The sequence below is a fragment of the Prunus avium genome, chromosome 2, assembly GCF_965620075.1.
Source record: "Prunus avium chromosome 2, drPruAviu1.hap1.1, whole genome shotgun sequence".
NCBI lineage: Eukaryota > Viridiplantae > Streptophyta > Magnoliopsida > Rosales > Rosaceae > Prunus > Prunus avium.
In genome coordinates this window covers 11,296,800-11,316,564 of record NC_142285.1, presented here as the reverse complement: position 1 = coordinate 11,316,564, position 19,765 = coordinate 11,296,800, and the positions used below count along the sequence as shown (strand labels likewise).

The following is a 19,765-nucleotide window of genomic DNA, read 5'->3' as shown; positions in this document are numbered from 1 at the left end:
CTAATGGAACTGGCAGAAAAATAAATCCATATTCCGATACCTTCCAACAAATGGCCAGTAAATTCTCAAATATACATGCTCTCACTCGAGCTCCAAATGAGGAAGAGGAAAAACTTAAGCCCAAAAAAAGTTTTGATACCTGTTTGGGACGGGCAGATTATACCTCGTTCAATAACTTAAAAGTTGTATCCTTCAATAAAAAACACTTCAGTAATCAATCAAGTTAAAGAGTAATGTTAGGCAAGTCCTGCCCCTATTAGGGAAAAGGATGTGGTCTCCCTAGAATTTTTCGTAAGTTAATTGCTTGCCAGACATTAGAAATTAACAAATGGCTAATTTTAAATTTTTCTCTTCAAATAGGCTATATATGAATTTTTAAATAAATATATAATATTAAAATCTCAATTTAATACACCCTTCAAACATGCGCTGGGTTTCAAAAAAAATTCTCAAAAACCACCGTTCCTCCCACCCAAACAGAACTACGCTCGATGAAATGAAAGCAGCCGCCTCTCTGAATTCTGGAAACCTGAAGAACCACTGGCACAGAATACACACCTGACATTCCAATGTTTCATTTTATCTTCAAAACCTCTCTCCATCTTCAACAAATCAGAACCCTGAATGCCAATATCAGATCCCTCACCACTCTCAGCATTTGTGACTACCCAACACTCACAGACTATCTCACAAACACTTTGGCTTTCACCCCAGAATCAGCTCTTCAAGTCTCCAAGAAAAACCATGGCAGACGCCCCAACAATCCCTACTCAGTCCACTCCCTCTTCGAACATTACGGTTTTACCCCTACCCACATAGCCAAAATCATCACCATATGCCCATCCTTCCTCTGGGCAAACCCAGAAAAAACCCTCAAGCCCAAGCTAGACTTTCTCGCCCAAAATGGCATTTCTGGTCAAGACCTTCCTCAAGCACAATCACCAACAACCCCAAAATTCTAGAGCGCAGTTTGAACAAACAGATTGCGCCCTGTATTGGGTTCCTCAAGAGCTTTCTTGGGTCTGCCTCGGCTTTGTTGTCGCACTTTTCGGTCAAGCGTGGTAGTGTGGTTGTGCTCAGATTTTCTGACTCTATGGGCGCGAACGCTGAGACTCTAACACAACACGGTGTGCCTCACAGAAACATTATGAAGATGATCGCGTGGCAGCCACAGCTATTTTCAAGGGATGTTGAGGATTTCAGTAAGATTGTGAGGGAGGTTGAGGAACTGGGTTTCAATCCGTTGAGCATGATGTTCATCCAGGGCGTGTGTACGCTTTTTTCGATGAGGAAGGACAAGTGGGTTTCAAAATTTGAGGTGTTGAAGAGTTTTGGGTGGTCGGAGGCGGAGTTTCAGGCTTTGTTCTTGAAGCAACCCATTGTAATCAGGTCGTCGGAGGAGCGATTGAAGAGGGCATTGGACTTTTTCATGAACAAGATGGGGTGGGGCACTTCGGACGTTCTCAAGTACCCAGTTTTGCTTTGCTTGAGCTTTGAAAAGAGGGTGTTGCCGAGGTGGTCGATACTTCAAGTTTTGATTGCCAAAGGTGTTATAACCAAGATCAAGAAGACTACTGCGAGGGCATTTATGCAATCTGAGTACAAGTTTGTGAGCGAGTTTGTGAAGGGATATGAAGAGCATGCCCCTGAACTTTTGGAGATGTACCAAAAAAAGCTCCAAGGTTTATGATATGTGACTCTGTTTCCTTGCAATGAGGTGGGAGCTTTTATTTTTCTGTGCAATAATTAGGTTTTCTTATTTGTTGTTATTGGTTCATGATTTGGTTATTGAAGAACCTTGACGGGATTATAGTTTCATTTGCTTTTATCTATATTGGTAATTGTTTTAATTGAATATATGTTGTGCTTTCATAGTATAATTTTCTGACTTAGTAATAAGGCAATATTTTTTTTTTTTTTTTAAAAAAAGCTGAAACCTGATTAGTGAACCAGTTTGCAGACAGACAAAAGCCTTATGAATGCATTTTTGAAATTTTTTTCCTTTTCCTTTTATTCATTTACTATGCATTTCTCTTTTGAAATATGGCACGGTGAAAAAAAGAAAAAAAGAAAAAAAGAAAAAAGCATGTCCTTGGAACGGAACCATGCATTTATCTGATAAAAGGGAAGACTACCATTTGCTGTTAATATGTTTTTTGGTAGGCGGTCTGCCTATGTGTTTGTCCATGTTACTGTTCGAAGTCTTGATTTTCTTGGCCATGCAAATAGACCGCTGCTGATAATAAGAATCTTCTATTGTTGGCAGAGTATTATTTATGTACCAGGAATGTTGAAAAAAAATATGAAACTTGACAATGCGCATGTATTTCTATTTTCCTAGAGAGTATATTGAGGAAAAGGCTTGAGAACTACTAGCACTTTTAGATATGATTTATTGGATGATTGATTGAAATTGAGGATGAGATGACACGAAACTATTAGGCCTGGCAACTTATCAGTGGTGAGTGAGCTGATGTTCAGTTCTTTTGGAAATGCCTAATGGTGCTTGCACTTATTATGGTAGAAACTGGGCGGTCTCATTGGTTCCAAAGTCATTTCCTTACTTTTGTTTTTCCCTTTTGTAGTGGGGTGCGGAGGATAAATGATCCATTCTTTAGCAGTATTTTTAATATGTAGATGGAAATCAGGAAGGAACATGAAATGAGAAATTGGGGTTGTGACTAAATGTGATGGTAGAAGAACGAGTGATGCTTTTCTTATAGGACAAAGCCAGATTCTGGGCCTTGCTACAGGCTTCTGTTTCTTCTGAGTTCCCAGGGTTCCCTTTCTTCCCTCTGACTTTGGATTGGGAAGCAGCTAGTTCTTATGGTTTGGGTCTGTTTTCAGCCTGGCTGTTCTGCTGTTATATTGTTTTTTTTGTAGACTTTTGTAGTTTGATGGTTGTTTTTTAATAGACAACTTGTTCACTTATATTGTACTTCCCCCTTTCATTCTTGTTCAATTTTTCTGTTTCCTATTAAAATAATGTGGATAATTTCTTCTGTATATAGCTACATTATTGCCTTATTACTAAGTTTCCCCTAACATTCTTTCCTCCTTCTTGAGATTGGTCATCAAGGGGTTTGAAGGTTTTTCATGGACCAATTGCTTCTCAGTTCCCACTGTCTTTTTTGTGTCAAAAGAACATGATGGTCACTGTATTTGTTTGAAGGTTTTTGTGTATGTAATATTTTTGGGGCCTCCATTTTCAGTTCCATGCTACCTGTGTAATCACTTCGACTATGTCTCCAATGTGATGCCTTTTCTGATATAAGAACAACATGGGGAAATCCTGCAAATAGGAATTCTTTATATGGCAGATTTTTTATATTTGGTTTTCTTTTAACTTATCAAATAATAATAATAAAGGTTTTCTTACTATCTTTATCATCCTTCTCACTTTTGCAAACATTTCTGAATATCCTTTTGTTTTTAAATTTTATCTGCGGCATGTCTATGAAAGAAAATTGAAATCATTATGCCTATATATGTGAAGGAGTTTCTATTTTTTTTTGTCAGATGTGAAGGAGTTCTTTTTTTTTATTTTTATGCAGTTGGTTTCGACCTGAACAACAAATCAAGGATGAGCAGCTGGCCTACTTCTCCATTCAAGACAGGTAATTGTTTTTCCTTCTTGTTTTCCTTCACCCATTTATTGAATTTTGTATTTATCAAATCATTTTGGAGATTCCTATGCGTTTGGATATAAAATGCTTCCTTAATTTTTATAAAAACAATCGTCCTATCTGGTCCTCCAAGTTTGCCATAAGATTTTACTTTTGAACTTATTGCTCTATTGCTTGCAATTCTTTCTACTCTTCTGGCTTCTTCTCTTATCAAACAACATGGAAAGAAAAAATCTGTGGGGTTCTTTTGTCACATCACCTCATGTACTATGGATATTTTCTTTTCTTGGATGAGTTGTTCTGCTTTTTGAAGCCCCTCTTTAAGTTGTTGTACAAGGTCATCTACTTAAGGATGTAGTTAAGTTTTGTCCCGACTATTCAGCAATCTGATAATCATTACTAAATTGTTCAATTACTTTAAGAAATAGAGTGTCATGCACCGCAAGATTTTCTTGTTTGGTGGTGAAGACATTGATTGATTAGTAAATACGACCCAAATTTCACATGTCACCCTCAACTACAAAATCTTGCAATATCAAACCTAACGTTTACAAATCATTTCAATGCGGACCTTCCGTCATTTAGGCCATCATTCTTCTCGGTTTTTCCTCCGTGGCTTGGGTGGGTCTCAATTCTTTTGTGATGTATCAACTCGTGGACCCATGCCTACACATCCGAGGGCATTTTATGTTAGGTTTGATATTGGAAGATTTTGTAGTTAAGTTGCAATGTGAAAATATAGGACATACTTGAGTGGTGCAAAGTGTATGATATTTGAAAAAATGTGCTTCTTGCTGGCCAATAATTATCGCTTGGATTTCGCAGGTCTTTCCTTTCAAGGAGGTTTCAAGTTTTGGGAGTCGAGGAGATTTCATGTGGATGTTATTGGATCTTCAAAAGTCTTTTTGATTTGGATACCCAAAGTAGAGAAAATACTGACAATCATAATCTGATTGAAAGGAGTTGTCTGGCTAATCCATGCTATTGCCCTTGGAGGGTTTCTAGGACACATCTTTTTGTTCTCGGCAGATCTTGATGCTTATGGACCCAATGGAATGATTCGACCTTTGAGGGGCCGAAAGAATGGTTTTCGTGAAACACTTTCCTATCAATTTACTCTTTCCCTCTGTAGCCTAATGGAACTGGCAGAAAAATAAATCCATATTCCTATACCTTCCAACAAATGGCCAGTAAATTCTCAAATATACATGCTCTCACTCGAGCTCCAAATGAGGAAGAGGAAAAACTTAAGTCCAAAAAAAGTTTTGATACTTGTTTGGGACGGGCAGATTATACCTCGTTCAATAACTTAAAAGTTGTATCCTTCAATAAAAAACACTTCAGTAATCAATCAAGTTAAAGAGTAATGTTAGGCAGGTCCTGCCCCTATTAGGGAAAGGGATGTGGTCTCCCTAGAATTTTTCGTAAGTTAATTGCTTGCCAGACATTAGAAATTAACAAACGGCTAATTTTAAATTTTTCTCTTCAAATAGGCTATATATGAATTTTTAAATAAATGTATAATATTAAAATCTCAATTTAATACACCCTTCAAACATGCGCTGGGTTTCAAAAAAAATTCTCAAAAACCACCGTTCCTCCCACCCAAACAGAACTACGCTCGATGAAATGAAAGCAGCCACCTCTCTGAATTCTGGAAACCTGAAGAACCACCGGCACAGAATACACACCTGACATTCCAATGTTTCATTTTATCTTCAAAACCTCTCTCCATCTTCAACAAATCAGAACCCTCACCACTCTCAGCATTTGTGACTACCCAACACTCACAAACTATCTCACAAACACTTTGGCTTTCACCCCAGAATCAGCTCTTCAAGTCTCCAAGAAAATCCGTGGCAGACCCCCCAACAATCCCTACTCAGTCCACTCCCTCTTCGAACATTACGGTTTTACCCCTACCCACATAGCCAAAATCATCACCATATGCCCATCCTTCCTCTAGGCAAACCCAGAAAAAACCCTCAAGCCCAAGCTAGACTTTCTCTCCCAAAATGGCATTTCTGGTCAAGACCTTGTAAGCACAATCACCAACAACCCCAAAATTCTAGAGCGGAGTTTGAACAAACAGATTGCACCCTGTATTGGGTTCCTCAAGAGCTTTCTTGGGTCTGCCTCGGCTTTGTTGTTGCACTTTTCGGTCAAGCGTGGTAGTGTGGTTGTGCTCAGATTTTCTGACTCTATGGGCGCAAACGCTGAGACTCTAAGACAACACGGTGTGCCTCACAGAAACATTATGAAGATGATCGCGTGGCAGCCACAGCTATTTTCAAGGGATGTTGAGGATTTTAGTAAGATTGTGAGGGAGGTTGAGGAACTGGGTTTCAATCCGTTGAGCATGATGTTCATCAATGGCGTGTGTACGCTTTTTTCGATGAGGAAGGACAAGTGGGTTTCAAAATTTGAGGTGTTGAAGAGTTTTGGGTGGTCGGATACAAAAGTCTGCTTAGTCTTAACAGTGAACAAATAGTTTGATCTAACGATTAGAAGATAAATAAATACCATATGTTTTGAATTTGTAACAAAGTAGTTAACATATGCTCTGCAATCATGCTCATACTTTGGTTAAGAATCTCAAAGTACAACCTATCTAATTATACATGCAAATTTTCCACATATGCGTAAACATCTGTTCCATGATGTTATGACTTGAGTTATAAGTGCCGGATTGGATATAAACAAATGAATAATTCTCATCATAGAACACTTCTTAACTTACGCTAGGCATCTGTTAAAGTTCATGATTATGCTGGCTTTGAATTCAGCTTCAGCCAAAAAATTTGAATCAATGATGACATGTAAGAATGCATGCTAGCGATCAAACCATCCCTAGATTTCTGCACACTAGCAATCAACCATTGATAGTCTGACAGAGTAGAATCAGTTAACGGCTCCAAAAATTCACACTTTGCCAAAATCTGAGGTGGAGGTACCCCTGCAACGAGGTTTGTGTCCAGTCTTGGCTTTCCCTTGATGAGCTCATTCAAAACTTCAGGCGGAGCACTATCAAGAGCAGATGGGGATGCTCCGGGGACTACCTCCTGCTTAAAAGGGAGTGCTCGAGCAGTTTGAAAGCAGAACTCTATCCATTGATGGATGAGCGGAGATGGCCCTCTAACTCTCCCCCCAATTCGATTTGTTTCAAGTTGAGAGACAGCAGGAATTGCCTAGAAAAAGACAAAAAAAACATAACTTGACATCTAGGAGAAGATATCATATAAAAGAGGACTTAAATTTCTACGATAACATAATGCAGGGTGTACCCATAGATCGGCCCATATACTAGCTCCTGATTTGGGAACAATTACTGCAACATCAGACATACGTTTGGCAACAGGAATAACATCACTGCTCCACCCAACAGCCATCCACACGTCTCCAACCCCAAACGCTTTTAAATAGTGTACACTGTCAAATAGTCGGACCTACATAAGGCCAATGAGCACATCATTATACAAATTAGAACAGAGCAAGTAACCTTCTGCATCATTCTGACAGACTTTTTCTCTTTTTCCTAACAATTCTGAGACATGTTCACCACATGCATTATCATAAATGTTTCAGCCACCACTAGAAATATCCCTACCTAAAGTAGAATAATTTTGAGCCATAGCTCTAAAACTGACTCCCATTCCCCAAATTTAGCTCCAGATTTGGCAGTAATCTACTTTTTCAGTAGTTTATCAAGTGCATCTAACTTAGTTTCTCTCAATACCTGTTTTACAAGTAAAGCAAGATTTTGCCTGACAGCATCTCTCCCACCATCAACTTGCAAATGGATGTCTTTTGTGTTGTATGATGCTCCCATGTACTTCAAAACTGCACCAATAACCTCTCTAGGAGAATCAACCATTGAAATCTTTCCTGCAAGTTCAGGTCGCCATAAATCTGCCCAGTCCTGCAATGCCAACTCTTAGAATGTTTGTATTTAAGACAACATTTCGTAAAAACCAAAACATGCCAAACACAAACAAAACCAGTTATTCAGAATTTAATGTAACTCTCAGCTTTCTTTAAGCAAGTTCCAGCAGGTAACCATGCCAAACCGCTATATGAGCCCTTGAATCAATTTCCCAACTTCTTTTTTAATATTTTCTCCTTCTCCATGGCATATCATGTGAATCAATGAAATTGTTAAAACTCTCTAAATGAGAAAGAAGTATAGCATAATAAAATAAATTCAGAGACATGTTACCTCTACAGGAGCCAACTTATGCTTTCGAAATTTAGTTTTTTTGTATGCTATCACCATGCAGCCCCAGCGATATGGAGCAGCCCATACTTTACCATCAGGATCAATTCTCCCCTCAGAGTTCCTGCAGAGATATACCTGATACCTTTTTAGCAAAAGTAAAACACCATAAGGCGATTTTTTGCCAATTCAAAACAATACACCAAGCAAAGGCAAATGGTTAAACAACTTAAGGAAACATGCACAATCAAACTCAAGAAGTTCATAGAATTAACTGATATTGACTAAGAATGGGTATATAACACACTGTTGACGGCAGGAAAACAACAACACCAGCTAACATATATTGATTCCGAGGTCTGGCATGCCAGTTGAAACATTTAAGCAGGTTTTCAATCCACATATCATCTACATGTATATAGTACCCTTCAGAATATGCTTTTCGATTCAGGAGTTTCCAGTTACACAACATGGATCTTAGAAATCAGGGCTTGCCCTCTTGGTAGCTCATTTAAGATTTATAATAAAGCTACTGATATATTCCATGACAAGGATGCTACAAAAACTATAATAAATTTATCTATTCCTCTGATTAATGGACAAAAAAGCAAGTGTTGCACTTCAACATGACCTGTGACCTTCTATAATTTGCACAGGACAGACATCAACATAAAATGGCATAGCTTGAAAATGGGCATAGATAGCATCACTTAATGTCTAAAGGGGGATCCACTAGAACACACTTTTCAGGAATCAGGAAACAAGAGGACATTAAAGAGCAGTTGTATTCTTACTTTCCATCTGTCACTCAGTCCTTTAAACCAGTCCTGGTCTTCTACCCCTTGAATGGGCTCAATTAAAGCCTTGTTAATGGCATAACTGAGCCAAGAATCCCCAACACTAACGAGGTCAGCTGCTACAACAGATGAAGGCCCAACTTTGCCTTTGTTAAAGGCCATTGACAGATCAGAAAAGATGCCCTCAAGACTTGCATGGGACTTCAAGTGAACCTTTGATCTTTTTCCTTGAGATTGCATGAAATCCTACAGGTCAGAAAGCAAATTAAGTTATGAACCACGCATGTTGCCTAAACTCGCACAAAACCAGCTACCCATCAAACCAAATACTAAATTCCATGTCCTATGACAAAATACAGAGAAAGAAATGCGCCACAGACCTTAATCCATGAAGGTGGAACAGAGCCACGAAGAGCAGCAATTCTCAAAGGTACAGTCAAAGCATATGTCTTAGACTTCCAGACTCCAAAGGCTGCTTCCAACTTGCTATCTTCTGACTTTTCCAAATTGTCAGATTTACCCTCATCACCATCATCTGTGGCTGTGCTCATCAAATGTACAATCACCACAATTACAACAATCACGCTTACGCTAAACAGCCCGCCCTTATTGTTATTGATTTAAAAAAAAAACTAAGTCAGCTGCTTTGGGAAATTACCTTGAGCTGTGCGCTCCTCCTCCAGGACCGCCCCATGGTCGCCGAGAGGAAGAGGCGGACATTGGGCCGAAGCGGCCCAACAGCAAAGCCCAAGCCCAAAAAAGAGGGCGGCAGAGGCGGCAAGCCGAAGCAAGGTCTGAGGCACGGCAGAGGTGGGCTGCTCCGGCGCCGGAGAATGTGGAGTGAGGCTGAGGCCACAAGAGAACGAAAGAGGCCTATGACAGCGGAGAGTTGGTTGGGATTTGGTTGAGCGATGGAGGCGAGGGAAGAAAAGGGTGAGCTTATTAGGATTTTGGGGAGATGAGAGGTCCAAGGGGAACGAGATGTGTGGTGGCACCAATGGAACGGCACCAGCAGCAGCAGCAGCAGCCATGGAAATAATTGAACTGAAAAGGAGTGACGACGGAGGGAGCAGAGTTTCATATGATCCAAAGTTATTTACACTAACACCCTGAGCTTTTCGGAGTTTTTACTAGGGGTGGGCATTGGAACCGCAAAACCGCAAAACCGAACCAAACCAATCTGAAAAAAACCGAAAAAAACCGTGTTGACTGAAAAAGTCAACAACCGAGTCCAATCCAAACCGAACCGGTTCAGACCGGTTCCGGTTCCGGTTTTTCATCCTAAAGAACCGATCCAATCCGAACCGGTCCAATAAAATTAATATATATATATTTTTTATATTATATATATTTATATTTGAAATTATTTAATATTTTCATATGTGGCTAAGGTTGATTGGGTGTGTATGCTGCTACCAAAGGTGAGCACACACAGAATCACACGAAAAAAAAACGCTGACTAAGTGACTTAGGGTTTTTTCATTTTGGTCTTCGTTTTCCCCCCTTCCAAACCTCTAAGCTCTCTCCTTCTCAGCCGCCGAAACCAGAGGCTCTGTGTGCGCCATCACCAAACCGCTCTCAGCCATCATCTCTCTGAGCCAAACCTACCTTTCTCTCATCCTTCCTCTCTCTCATCCTCTCTGACAGAAGCTCTGTCTGCGCCAACAATCCTCTCTGCGCAAAATCCCTCTCAGGCAATCCTCTCTGTCATCCAGCGCCCTCTCAGCCTCCGCTTCTCTCAGAGCCGCCACCTCTCTCAGTCGCCACCATCTCTCTCAGTCGCCGCCACCTCTCTCAGTCGCCGCCATCACAGGTCAGATTTTGTTTTCGTTTTTTCCTTCTTTTTTTTCCTTTTCCCCTTTGAATCTGCGGCTCACTCCAAATGTTGTATTCTTCACAGATTCAGCACAGCAGTTCGCAGCCATCTCTTCATTTTATTTACCTCTCTTTCTCTCTGTCAGGTATGATTCAACTCTTCAATTTATTTAATATCTGATTGTTATGCTGCCAAGTTTAGTTTAGTTCTTAGCTTTGTTATTGTTTGCTGGGTTGTGGTTTGGTTTTTTGTGGCTGCTGTTCTGTTTTTGTGGCTGCTGTTCTATTTCAAATTGGATTATTAATGTAATAATTTTACCAAGGACTTGTAAATTTCCATTCTTGCTGATAAGAAACCTCAGTGCCCTTCCTTCAAGAATTGGGTAAATTTCCATTTTTGCCGACAAGAAACCTCAGTGCTCTACTCTATAAATGAATAAAACCTGATGGTTTAAACTACAGCACATTGAGTTTTATACATAATAATATGGTGTAGCCTTGGGTTCAGCTCTCGACGATTTGAGAGTTCAATCATAAACCTTGATCCCTAAATCAGCAGGAGATGGTATATTGAAGTATTGTTTAATGGCTTGTTTTTTTTCTCTTTTTTCTCTCTATTTTAGGGATCAAGTTTTAATGGCTTGTTTAAACTTGTAACTCATAACTTGGAAACTAAGGCATTGCTAAGACATGTTATTAGTACTTACAATGCTTATGTGAATCTAAAATTTACTTGCTCAATTTTTTTGCGAGATTGAATGTGAAATTGTTAATATTTCTGAAATTGTTAATATTTTATTGGTTGTAATATGGCATTACCATGTGAATCTGAAATTGTTATTAGTACTTACAATGCTTTACTACAATTCATTGATTTAGGAAATTGAATTGGCAGCAGTTGGTGCAGATCAGCAAAAGATTTCTGGAGCAGTTTGCAGCTTTTCTGCCACTCTCTGAGGTATTCTTCATTTCTCTCTCTGTCTCTCTCTCAGATTTTGATGTTTTGCAGAAATTCTGTATATTTTTTAGTTGTTTTTTGTGGATAAATGTCCTCTGTTATTAATGTACTATATAATATGTATGTTTGACTAATGTTTTAATGGGTTTATATTTTTTTATGTAGATATTATGAGTTCATCCACACCTACCAAGTGTGCTCCAGCTACTTTTCAATGTTAAAGAGGAATTTAATGAAGTTGGATTGAACTTGAGTTGTAACATATATTTGGATTGAATTTGGGTTTTATTTGGCTTGTAATTTATTTTGGAATTTATTTTGCTAAAGTTTGATTGAATTTGGGTTGTAATTTATATGTTGTTGAAGTTTGATTGAAGTTGGATTGTATTTTTATTGAAGTTGGATTCATTTTGATGTGTTGAAAGCTTGATGGAAGTTTAAATTTTGGGTATTTTAGTATATAAATGCATTTCGGGCAGATCTGGAAAAAATGTAAAAAATAAAATTTTGGGCCCAGCAAAAACCGGAACCGCAGGAACCGAACCGGAACCGGACAGGTCCGGGTTGGTTCGGATTTTTGTTTGGATTTCTGGCAGAACCGGTCCAAACCGAACCGGTCTGCAATTTCGGTTCAGGTTCCATTTTTTAGAGAAAACCGGTCCAAATCGGACCGTGCCCACGCCTAGTTTTTACAAAATCTCTGAGTTTTCAGAAATTACATGAACACTTCCTCAAGTTTTAAATTGTTTTTACAAAACCCCTTTTTCATTGACTTTTGGTTCAAAAATTAATAATTTTCTATAAATAAATAAAAATATTCTCCAAATGACAAAGTTGGCCTTTAAGACTTAGATTGCATATATGTCATTGATGTTAATTTTGTTATTTGTATAATTTATTTTTTCAATGAAATCATCAATTTTTGGACGAACAATCAACGAGAAAGGATTTTGTTGGGAAAACAAACTGAAATCTCACTAGGTGTTCGTGTAATTTTTGAGAATTGAGGGGGCTTTGTGAAAATATTTATAAAAAAAACCTTAGAGAGTGGTAGTATAAATAATTCTCAAATAGCACTTGGAAAATTTGGAATTTATGTGGAAAGATCAGGACATTGAAATTTGAATGGTGATGTTGGTGAAGTACGTGGAACAATCCGTCTGGAAGCTCAAATTTTTCTCATTGGTGGGGTTTATAATTTCATATTCTCAACCTTTCATTAAATGTGTTGGTGAATGCAATATATATGCAATCCAACAGTCGAGATTGAATGGCTTTGTTACTGCTTCTTTACCTAATTAGTGAATGATACTTTGATTGTTATGGTCCCCAAAGTAGAAAAACATGTCTTTATGGCTCTACTCAGGCCTATCAGTTTGTCTTTATGGCTTTACAAGGTAGTTTTTAAAATCCTTGTAGGCTTCGATCTTGTATGCCTAAACTTGTTAGTCCAATCGACAAAAACCTAAACTCTAAACCCCAAACCCCAAACCCCAAACTTCTGCGCCGCACGATCTGGGGGGGAAGGAGGTCCTCTCCTCCTCCCCTTCCCTCCGGTTCCTCTTCTCCAGCCTCCCAGCTGCTTGTGGATCTCCCTGTGGAGATCTGTTGGCCCGTCTTCTCCCCTTCTCTGTGGGTGTGTCGTTCTCCCCTTCGTGGGTGTGTTGTTCTCCCCTTTGTGGGTGATTTGCTCTGAGGCTTTATGCCTTCGGTTTTCTTGTACCCAGATCCCCATTTATCTCTCATCCCTTGTATTCAGTTGTCCCCTCCTCCATCCATTTCCTTTTATCTCCCTCACAAACTCCATTCAAATCCCTTCTCTACGGTCTTGGTCCTTCCCACTGAAATTTTCTCCTCCTTTTTGATCTGGCTTCACCTTGTGGCTGCTCCAATTAGCCGAAAACGTGGTTTTCCGCGCACAACTCTGAAGATGTGTAGAGGTCGAGCTTTTGCTCTTTCTCGGGTACATGCACCACCTCCTTCTACTATGTTGATGTTTATTTGGTTCTTGTGTTTCTTCTGGTGCTTTGTCAGGTTTGATTTGGGAGGTGATGATCTTCTTGTGGCTGGCTTCTTTTTTCTTGACTGTGTCTTTGTAATATGTGGGATGTTATGGTATTTGGGTGGATCTGTGGGTTGTGCGATTCACTCGCTTTATGCCCCTCGGGTGTGGCAGCTCTTCCCCTCAACTTGTCCCGGTGATGTCGTCTCAGGCGATGGCGGCGGCGGTGGCTCTGTTGAATTTTGGTTAGGGTTTGTTGGCCTTGATTTGGGCTTGTGTGGGCTTAATGCCTTATAGGTTTTTAATTTCTTGTTGGCTCTTTTGCTTTTTATTTGGGCCTCTGGCTTTGTTGCTTTGTTAGTGAGCCCAGTTGGTTGGGTCTCACTTTTGGGTGTATTGTTATGCCCCTTTGTGGGTTTTTAATGAAATCCACTTTCGACCACAAAAAAAAAAACTTGTTAGTCCAACTCAAGTTGTTCAAGAAGACAAATTGAAGAAAATATTGTGGTCTTCCCATCCTCGCATGTGACCCACATACCCAACACACCACTGCACCGACCCCCTTCTCTCTCTCTCTCTCTCTCTCTCCCCGATTTGCCCCCTCTACACGCTACTGTAACCTGCATCATTCCCACAACCTAATTCCACTATCACCTCATGAATCATAAAGTTCCCAAATTCATCACATACAATATGAAAGGCAATAATTCAAGAAAGAAATAAGTGAAGAGGTCCAAAAAACAAAACAAAAAACAAAAAGGTCTAAAAGAAATGCATCTAAACCTTAAATAAGAATGTAATTACACAAAGTGGAACACAAGTGTCGGCCAGTTGCATACACTATTAAAAAATTGGGGAAACCATGATCCAAAGGCCATAAAAAAGAGGGTCATGTCATTTTGAATCACATTGGACACATATATGTCATATGTAGAGAAAACACAATAGTTTTGTACCCAACTTGAATAGACGAAGGAAATTATTGTGCTTAATTAATTTAGGCACAACTTTCGCGGCCTATAGAGGGCACAAATAGACAACTTTTGTGCCTAATGGTTATATATATATATATATATATACTTTTATTTTTTTTAAAGTCTCATGACTTAAATAAAGCATGGATACTAAACTTTTGTGCCTTTGTACTGCACACATTCCAAAGTATTGTGCTTATAGAGCACGAATACTACAATTTTGTCTCTTTAGGTTGCCTATAAAGCACGAATACGGAAAATTGTCTCTTTAAGTCACATCATGTCTTATAAACCGAGAAGCTGGATATATGGGCCACATTTATATCATTCGTGCCTAAACAATTTATTTTGCACCCATATTATAGTCTATATAAAATGCTTAAACGTACATCGTTTCCAATTTCAAACCAATTTGTGCTTAGTAAAGAGTACAAATTCCTGATTTTCATGCCTTTAGTATATATTTTTTTTAAGAACCAGTTTTGGTGGAAATGCCAAATTTTTTTATTTATTAATATGCTAAATAATTTTGGGAGACATTTAGGCCATCTCCAACCCATGTATTTTGAGGGGTGGAAATTTGAGATGGGTGGAATTTGGGGGGGAATACCAGTCCAAGTTTTGCCTAGATTGATAATTTTTGTGGAGCCCAAATCCTTGCTCTGCGGCCCACGTGAAAGAGGAAAAATAAGCGGGCCCCATGTGGTAGCAAGCTATCTCCCTTGCATTCTTGTTGCGCGTCAAGTGGCAGCTTCTGGACAGAAAGCCGTTGCAATCAAATGGCCCAACTTGAAAGCTGAGTTTTTTTTTTTTTAATGCAACCACTATATCAACATATCAACGATCATGATTAATTTTAGGCAATCTGAATGGTAAAATTTCACATCCAACGGCTTAAATTTAAATCCAACGGTCAAAATAATATTTATAATTACTCTAAATCAGATCAAACCCCAAAACTTATTCTAAACTCTATAAAGAGCCATTCGTTTGGTAAATAATCTACCAAAAATCATTTTTTTTCCTTTCTCCCTTTGTTATATTTGTTCATTCTTCTTTCATTCTTGTTGAGAATGGCCTCCAAACCCCGAAGAGGTGTGAATTGGAAATCACTAGAAGATGAGACATTGTGCAAAGGGTGGGTTTCTATCTCTAAAGATAAGGCTATTGGCACCAATCAATCAAACGACTCATTTTGGTTGTGTGTGTACCATAAGTTTTTGGAAAATGATTCGGGCATGAGCGGAGCCGAGATGTGATCACCTCAAGCTATTGCTTTTCAGTTCAAGATCATCAACCAACAATGTTCTCTATGGAAGACATGTCTGATAAAGGCCAATGTAAGTCATGTGATTGGCTCCAATCTTGAAGATGTGGTGAGTACCCATTTTATTCAATGTTTAAATTTATAATTCTAATTCTTTTCAATGATTAACTTGATTTTTATTTTATTTCGTGGGTAGAATATGAATGCAAAAACACTTTTCTTGAAAGATAATAAGCCTCCGAATAGGCCGTTCAAGTTGTTTCATGCTTGGCAAATCTTAAAAGATTGACCAAAATGGAACGACCTATGTCAATCTCCCACACAAACATTCAAAGATTCTTCTCATAGTGGCAATACAGTCAATTTGGAGGAAGATGAGGATGATGTGGTCATGCCCACTCCAAGGCCGTTGGGACGAGATAAACAAAAGGATGAAAAAAAAAGAAAGGGAAAGGTGTTAAAGGTTATCTCAACCAAGTGGAAAGTTCTTGTTTGACTTGGTTCAACAAGGAAATGAGGCAAAGGAGGATAGGATGTAACACCCCGACCCAACAAATTGTTACTAATTAATTATTTAATTGTGTAATTAAGGTAGGGGTACTTTAGTCACTTTTTGTTAGAAAATGAATTTAGGGAATTCAGTAGCACTGTTGCGTAGAGCTCGTGAATACGATTCGTAGACACGCAGCATGCTCAATTCGGAGTTAAAACGAAGAAGTTATGATCTACGAAAGTGCAGTGGTGCAATCGTAAATATCGTGAAGTTCCAATTTAAGTAACAGATCGGATTCCCTTTTTTTTTTGGAATTTCTCTCTCTCTCTCTCTCTCTCTCTCTCTCTCTCTCTCTCTACGTGAGCGGCAGAAATTTCCGATGGCGATTTCATCGCCCTTCGGTGTTTGATTCGTGCGAAATTGGTTGCAAAAGTTTCGTATCGATGTTCTCTATCTAACCCACCCATTTTCCCAGCTCAAAAACTCAAGGAAATTAAACTGGAAAGATTGGAAGTTCATGTATTTTTTAAGTTTCGATGCCTTTTTCAGCGATTCCTGCGGCTATTTTCGTCGATCCAGGTATGAATCTTCATCCCCTTCACGTGCTCTAGCTGTCTATGCTGGTATCTTGGATCAATTTTTAGGTTTTACAGATTGTTCAATATACCCATTTTAGTCGACAGTTTCGGCTTCGATTCGGCTAGTTTTGACTAGTTTTTTGTCGTGATCCAAGAACAAAACTTGTTCCCTACGTTAGTCTGAACATGTTGGTATAGGTTTTGTCCGTTTTGGTTGAGATTTTTCGTTGCCGGAATTTTCTCAAGACACCCAATCGGTGGTGGCACGTGGCGATGCGTGCGCCTTGTGTCGGTGATTTGTTTTCAGACCTAGAATAATCCCCACGTTGTCTTGAGCACAACGGTATGCTCGGATTTGAATTTGGTTATCGTTTGACTATCGAACGGATATTGTGCCTATTATGCGATATTCGGGTTCGATATGGTTGGACCCTTCGATCGGTTCCAATTTCAAGTATGTTATTCCATGTACCTCTAGGATCATGTAGGAACTTGTGGATTGAGAATCGGGTCCCGAATACTCCGAATCAATGATTCTAAGTAGGCAAAACGATCGCCGTTCGATCGTGCGATTGGCTTAGATCCGACCGCTCGATCGAGACCTAATCTTTGGAACTTGATCAATAGACTTTGTTGGACTTATAGGAACTTTCGGATTGGAAATCGAGGTCGTGGGCCTGCGGGGCCGATTGACCAATATGGAAAGTTTGACCATTCGGTTGACCATGAGTCTTCTGAGACCGTCTCATCCTTCAGGAAGTGCTAGAATGAGTCTATAAACCTTCTTAAGGGTTGGGCACACTTTGAGACCCGAGAACTAGAGTTTTGAGTTAAAGTTCGTTGTTGGGTACGTTTATTAATTAAGTCTGTTTATTCTCTCAAATAGGTACCTAGGCGCAATTTATCGCTCATGATGAACTCGCTCACGATTGAGCTAGCTTTGGACTTGTTGTGAGTGGACTTTGTTTTCAAATGAATATTATTTTCATATTAGCAAGTGTATGCGTAACTGTGTTTTGGTCAAGTTTGAAATGTGATTTCACTACTACAAAAAGGGCAAAAGACAACCAGTAAACAACGACGGTAGATCAAAAAACTGTCGTTGTTTTTTTAAAAGACGACGGTAATAGAAACCCGTCGTAGAAACATACTTTAAACACCTAAAAAACGGCACACGTATAGATATTTTAAAACCACAACGCACAAAATTAAAAAAGCGTCGTCTTATTACAAAGGTATTTTCAGAGTTAAAATCTGAACCTAAAAACAACGACTGCATCTATGAAATCACCGCCGTAGAAAGTAAAGACGACGATATAAAAATAAGACGCCGTGTTAATTAATTAATAAACACGACCCAATTTTCTTAGTCAGCGACGCATAAATTCAAAGGAATCTATGACGGTTAATTACAAAAAAAAATCGCCACTTTAAATTAAGTTACCACGACTGTAAATATAAATTTATCGACTTTTTAATTATAATATACTACGACGGTATCCATAACTCTACTGTCGCATAATTGTACTAACCACGACGGTTTGTTAAATTAACGACGTACAAATTTTATGCCATTATTCGTCTATCATTACCAGAATAGATTAAGGCATGGAAAGATTTCAAGTCTACACTAACGAGGTTTCATATCCTTCCGTTCATCAAGGAGCAGGATAGATTAAGGCAGCCCCCTAAAACATACAAATTCATAGAGAAAGCTCAATGGGATGCCTTTGTAGCCTCAAGGTTATCTAAAGAATTTGAGGCTGTGCATGAAGAACAATCACAGAGGAGGGAGAAACTCGAGTACAATCATCGATTGTCTCGAAAAGGATATGTTGGTTTTAAGGAGGACTTGAAGGAAATCATGCCTGGGGTAGATATTGATCGATCTACCTTATGGAAAAAAGCAAGAGAAGACAAACATGGTAACATCCCGGATCCAAAGACTGCAGAGAAAGCAAAATTAATTGTAAGCCTACTCACTCTGTTTTAAAAAATTTATTACGTCTGCTGTTATATTTTTCCGTCGTGTGAAAAGTTTTACTACGTCGAAATATTTTAAAAGGCGTCGTTAAAGGTCTGAATCTGGAAACCATGCTCTGTTTTTTGTAATTATATCATAAGACGTCGGTGGTTTATTATTGACGTCGTGTTAATATATTAATAACGTCGGTATTTAGTTAGCGTCGTCTTAAATATTATATTACGTCGATTGTTATGTTATTGAGTCGTGTGAAATATTATATTACGTCTATTTTTTATAAATAACCGTCGTTTGTTTCCTTATTCTGACTTTTTATTATGTCTTTTTGTTAGGATGATTTGCAAAAGCAAGTCTCTGAAGGCACAATTTCTCTGTCAGGATCCAATGATGTTTTGACATTGGCTTTGGGTCCCGAGCATCCAGGAAGAGTTAGAGGTGTAGGGGCTGGGGTTTCCCCTAAGCAATACTTCAATTTACCTAGACAACAGAAGGTTAGGTTTGCTGATCAATTGAAGGAAAGTGTAAGACTTGTCCTTCAAGAAGAGACTACGGAGGAAGTTATTGGTGATGATGTTATTGGTGATGATGTCTTAGGTGATGTGAGAATTGAGTGTGAGCCATTTACTAGAGGGATGCCAAATGTTGACACATTTGATGAACTAGTGGGTGAGTTTGGGAGTCAAAATATTCGAGATGGGTGTGAAGATATATGGATTGAATGATGCTCTTGTAATTTATGAAATTATTTATGCCCTAAACAGCACTACTGTATGACATTAATTTTGTAATAAATTGTAATGTGTTTTCTTCACTTTCATTATGCAGGTTTTGGACACAAAACAATCAGTACATAAAATACTGGTTCAGTATTATAAAACGACGGTCCTTATAAAACTGTGAAAAACAGACGTCTGTTGTCATAAAATTGTCAATAAAAAACGACGTTTTGGAGCATTCAACGACGGCATTGAATTTACCGACGTCTAAAAGCGAACTAAAAGTGAAAAAAGACGACGTTATTGTGAAACAGTTATTAACGATATCACGTCGGAGAAGGA

General features: G+C 38.8%; 2 protein-coding genes, 1 long non-coding RNA gene and 2 pseudogenes across 3 annotated transcripts; 4 read left to right on the top strand and 1 right to left on the bottom strand.

Annotated features, from left to right (window-relative positions):
• The first annotated feature begins 569 nt into the window (after positions 1 to 569).
• LOC148296506 (transcription termination factor MTERF8, chloroplastic-like) lies at positions 570 to 1,690 on the top strand (annotated as a pseudogene).
• Positions 1,691 to 5,247: 3,557 nt separating this feature from the next.
• LOC148296505 (uncharacterized) lies at positions 5,248 to 6,117 on the top strand (annotated as a pseudogene).
• Positions 6,118 to 6,185: 68 nt separating this feature from the next.
• On the bottom strand, positions 6,186 to 9,697 carry LOC110749879 (putrescine-binding periplasmic protein-like protein). Its single transcript, XM_021950081.2, has 7 exons — positions 9,295 to 9,697; positions 9,017 to 9,177; positions 8,634 to 8,882; positions 7,843 to 7,977; positions 7,363 to 7,545; positions 6,911 to 7,072; positions 6,186 to 6,814 (listed from the first exon to the last, which is right to left on the bottom strand). Exons 1-7 carry the CDS (start codon positions 9,665 to 9,667, stop codon positions 6,392 to 6,394), a joined length of 1,686 nt encoding a protein of 561 aa, XP_021805773.1. The 5' UTR covers positions 9,668 to 9,697; the 3' UTR covers positions 6,186 to 6,391.
• A 446-nt stretch (positions 9,698 to 10,143) lies between these two features.
• Positions 10,144 to 11,851, top strand: LOC110757917 (uncharacterized). The gene is made up of 4 exons (XR_015834015.1): positions 10,144 to 10,449; positions 10,537 to 10,597; positions 11,331 to 11,409; positions 11,575 to 11,851. It is a non-coding gene; the product is annotated as an uncharacterized LOC110757917 (long non-coding RNA).
• A 4,665-nt stretch (positions 11,852 to 16,516) lies between these two features.
• LOC148296504 (uncharacterized) lies at positions 16,517 to 19,472 on the top strand. Its single transcript, XM_088247752.1, has 3 exons — positions 16,517 to 16,724; positions 18,387 to 18,692; positions 19,040 to 19,472. Exons 2-3 carry the CDS (start codon positions 18,588 to 18,590, stop codon positions 19,427 to 19,429), a joined length of 495 nt encoding a protein of 164 aa, XP_088103878.1. The 5' UTR covers positions 16,517 to 16,724; positions 18,387 to 18,587; the 3' UTR covers positions 19,430 to 19,472.
• The last annotated feature ends 293 nt before the right edge of the window (positions 19,473 to 19,765 follow it).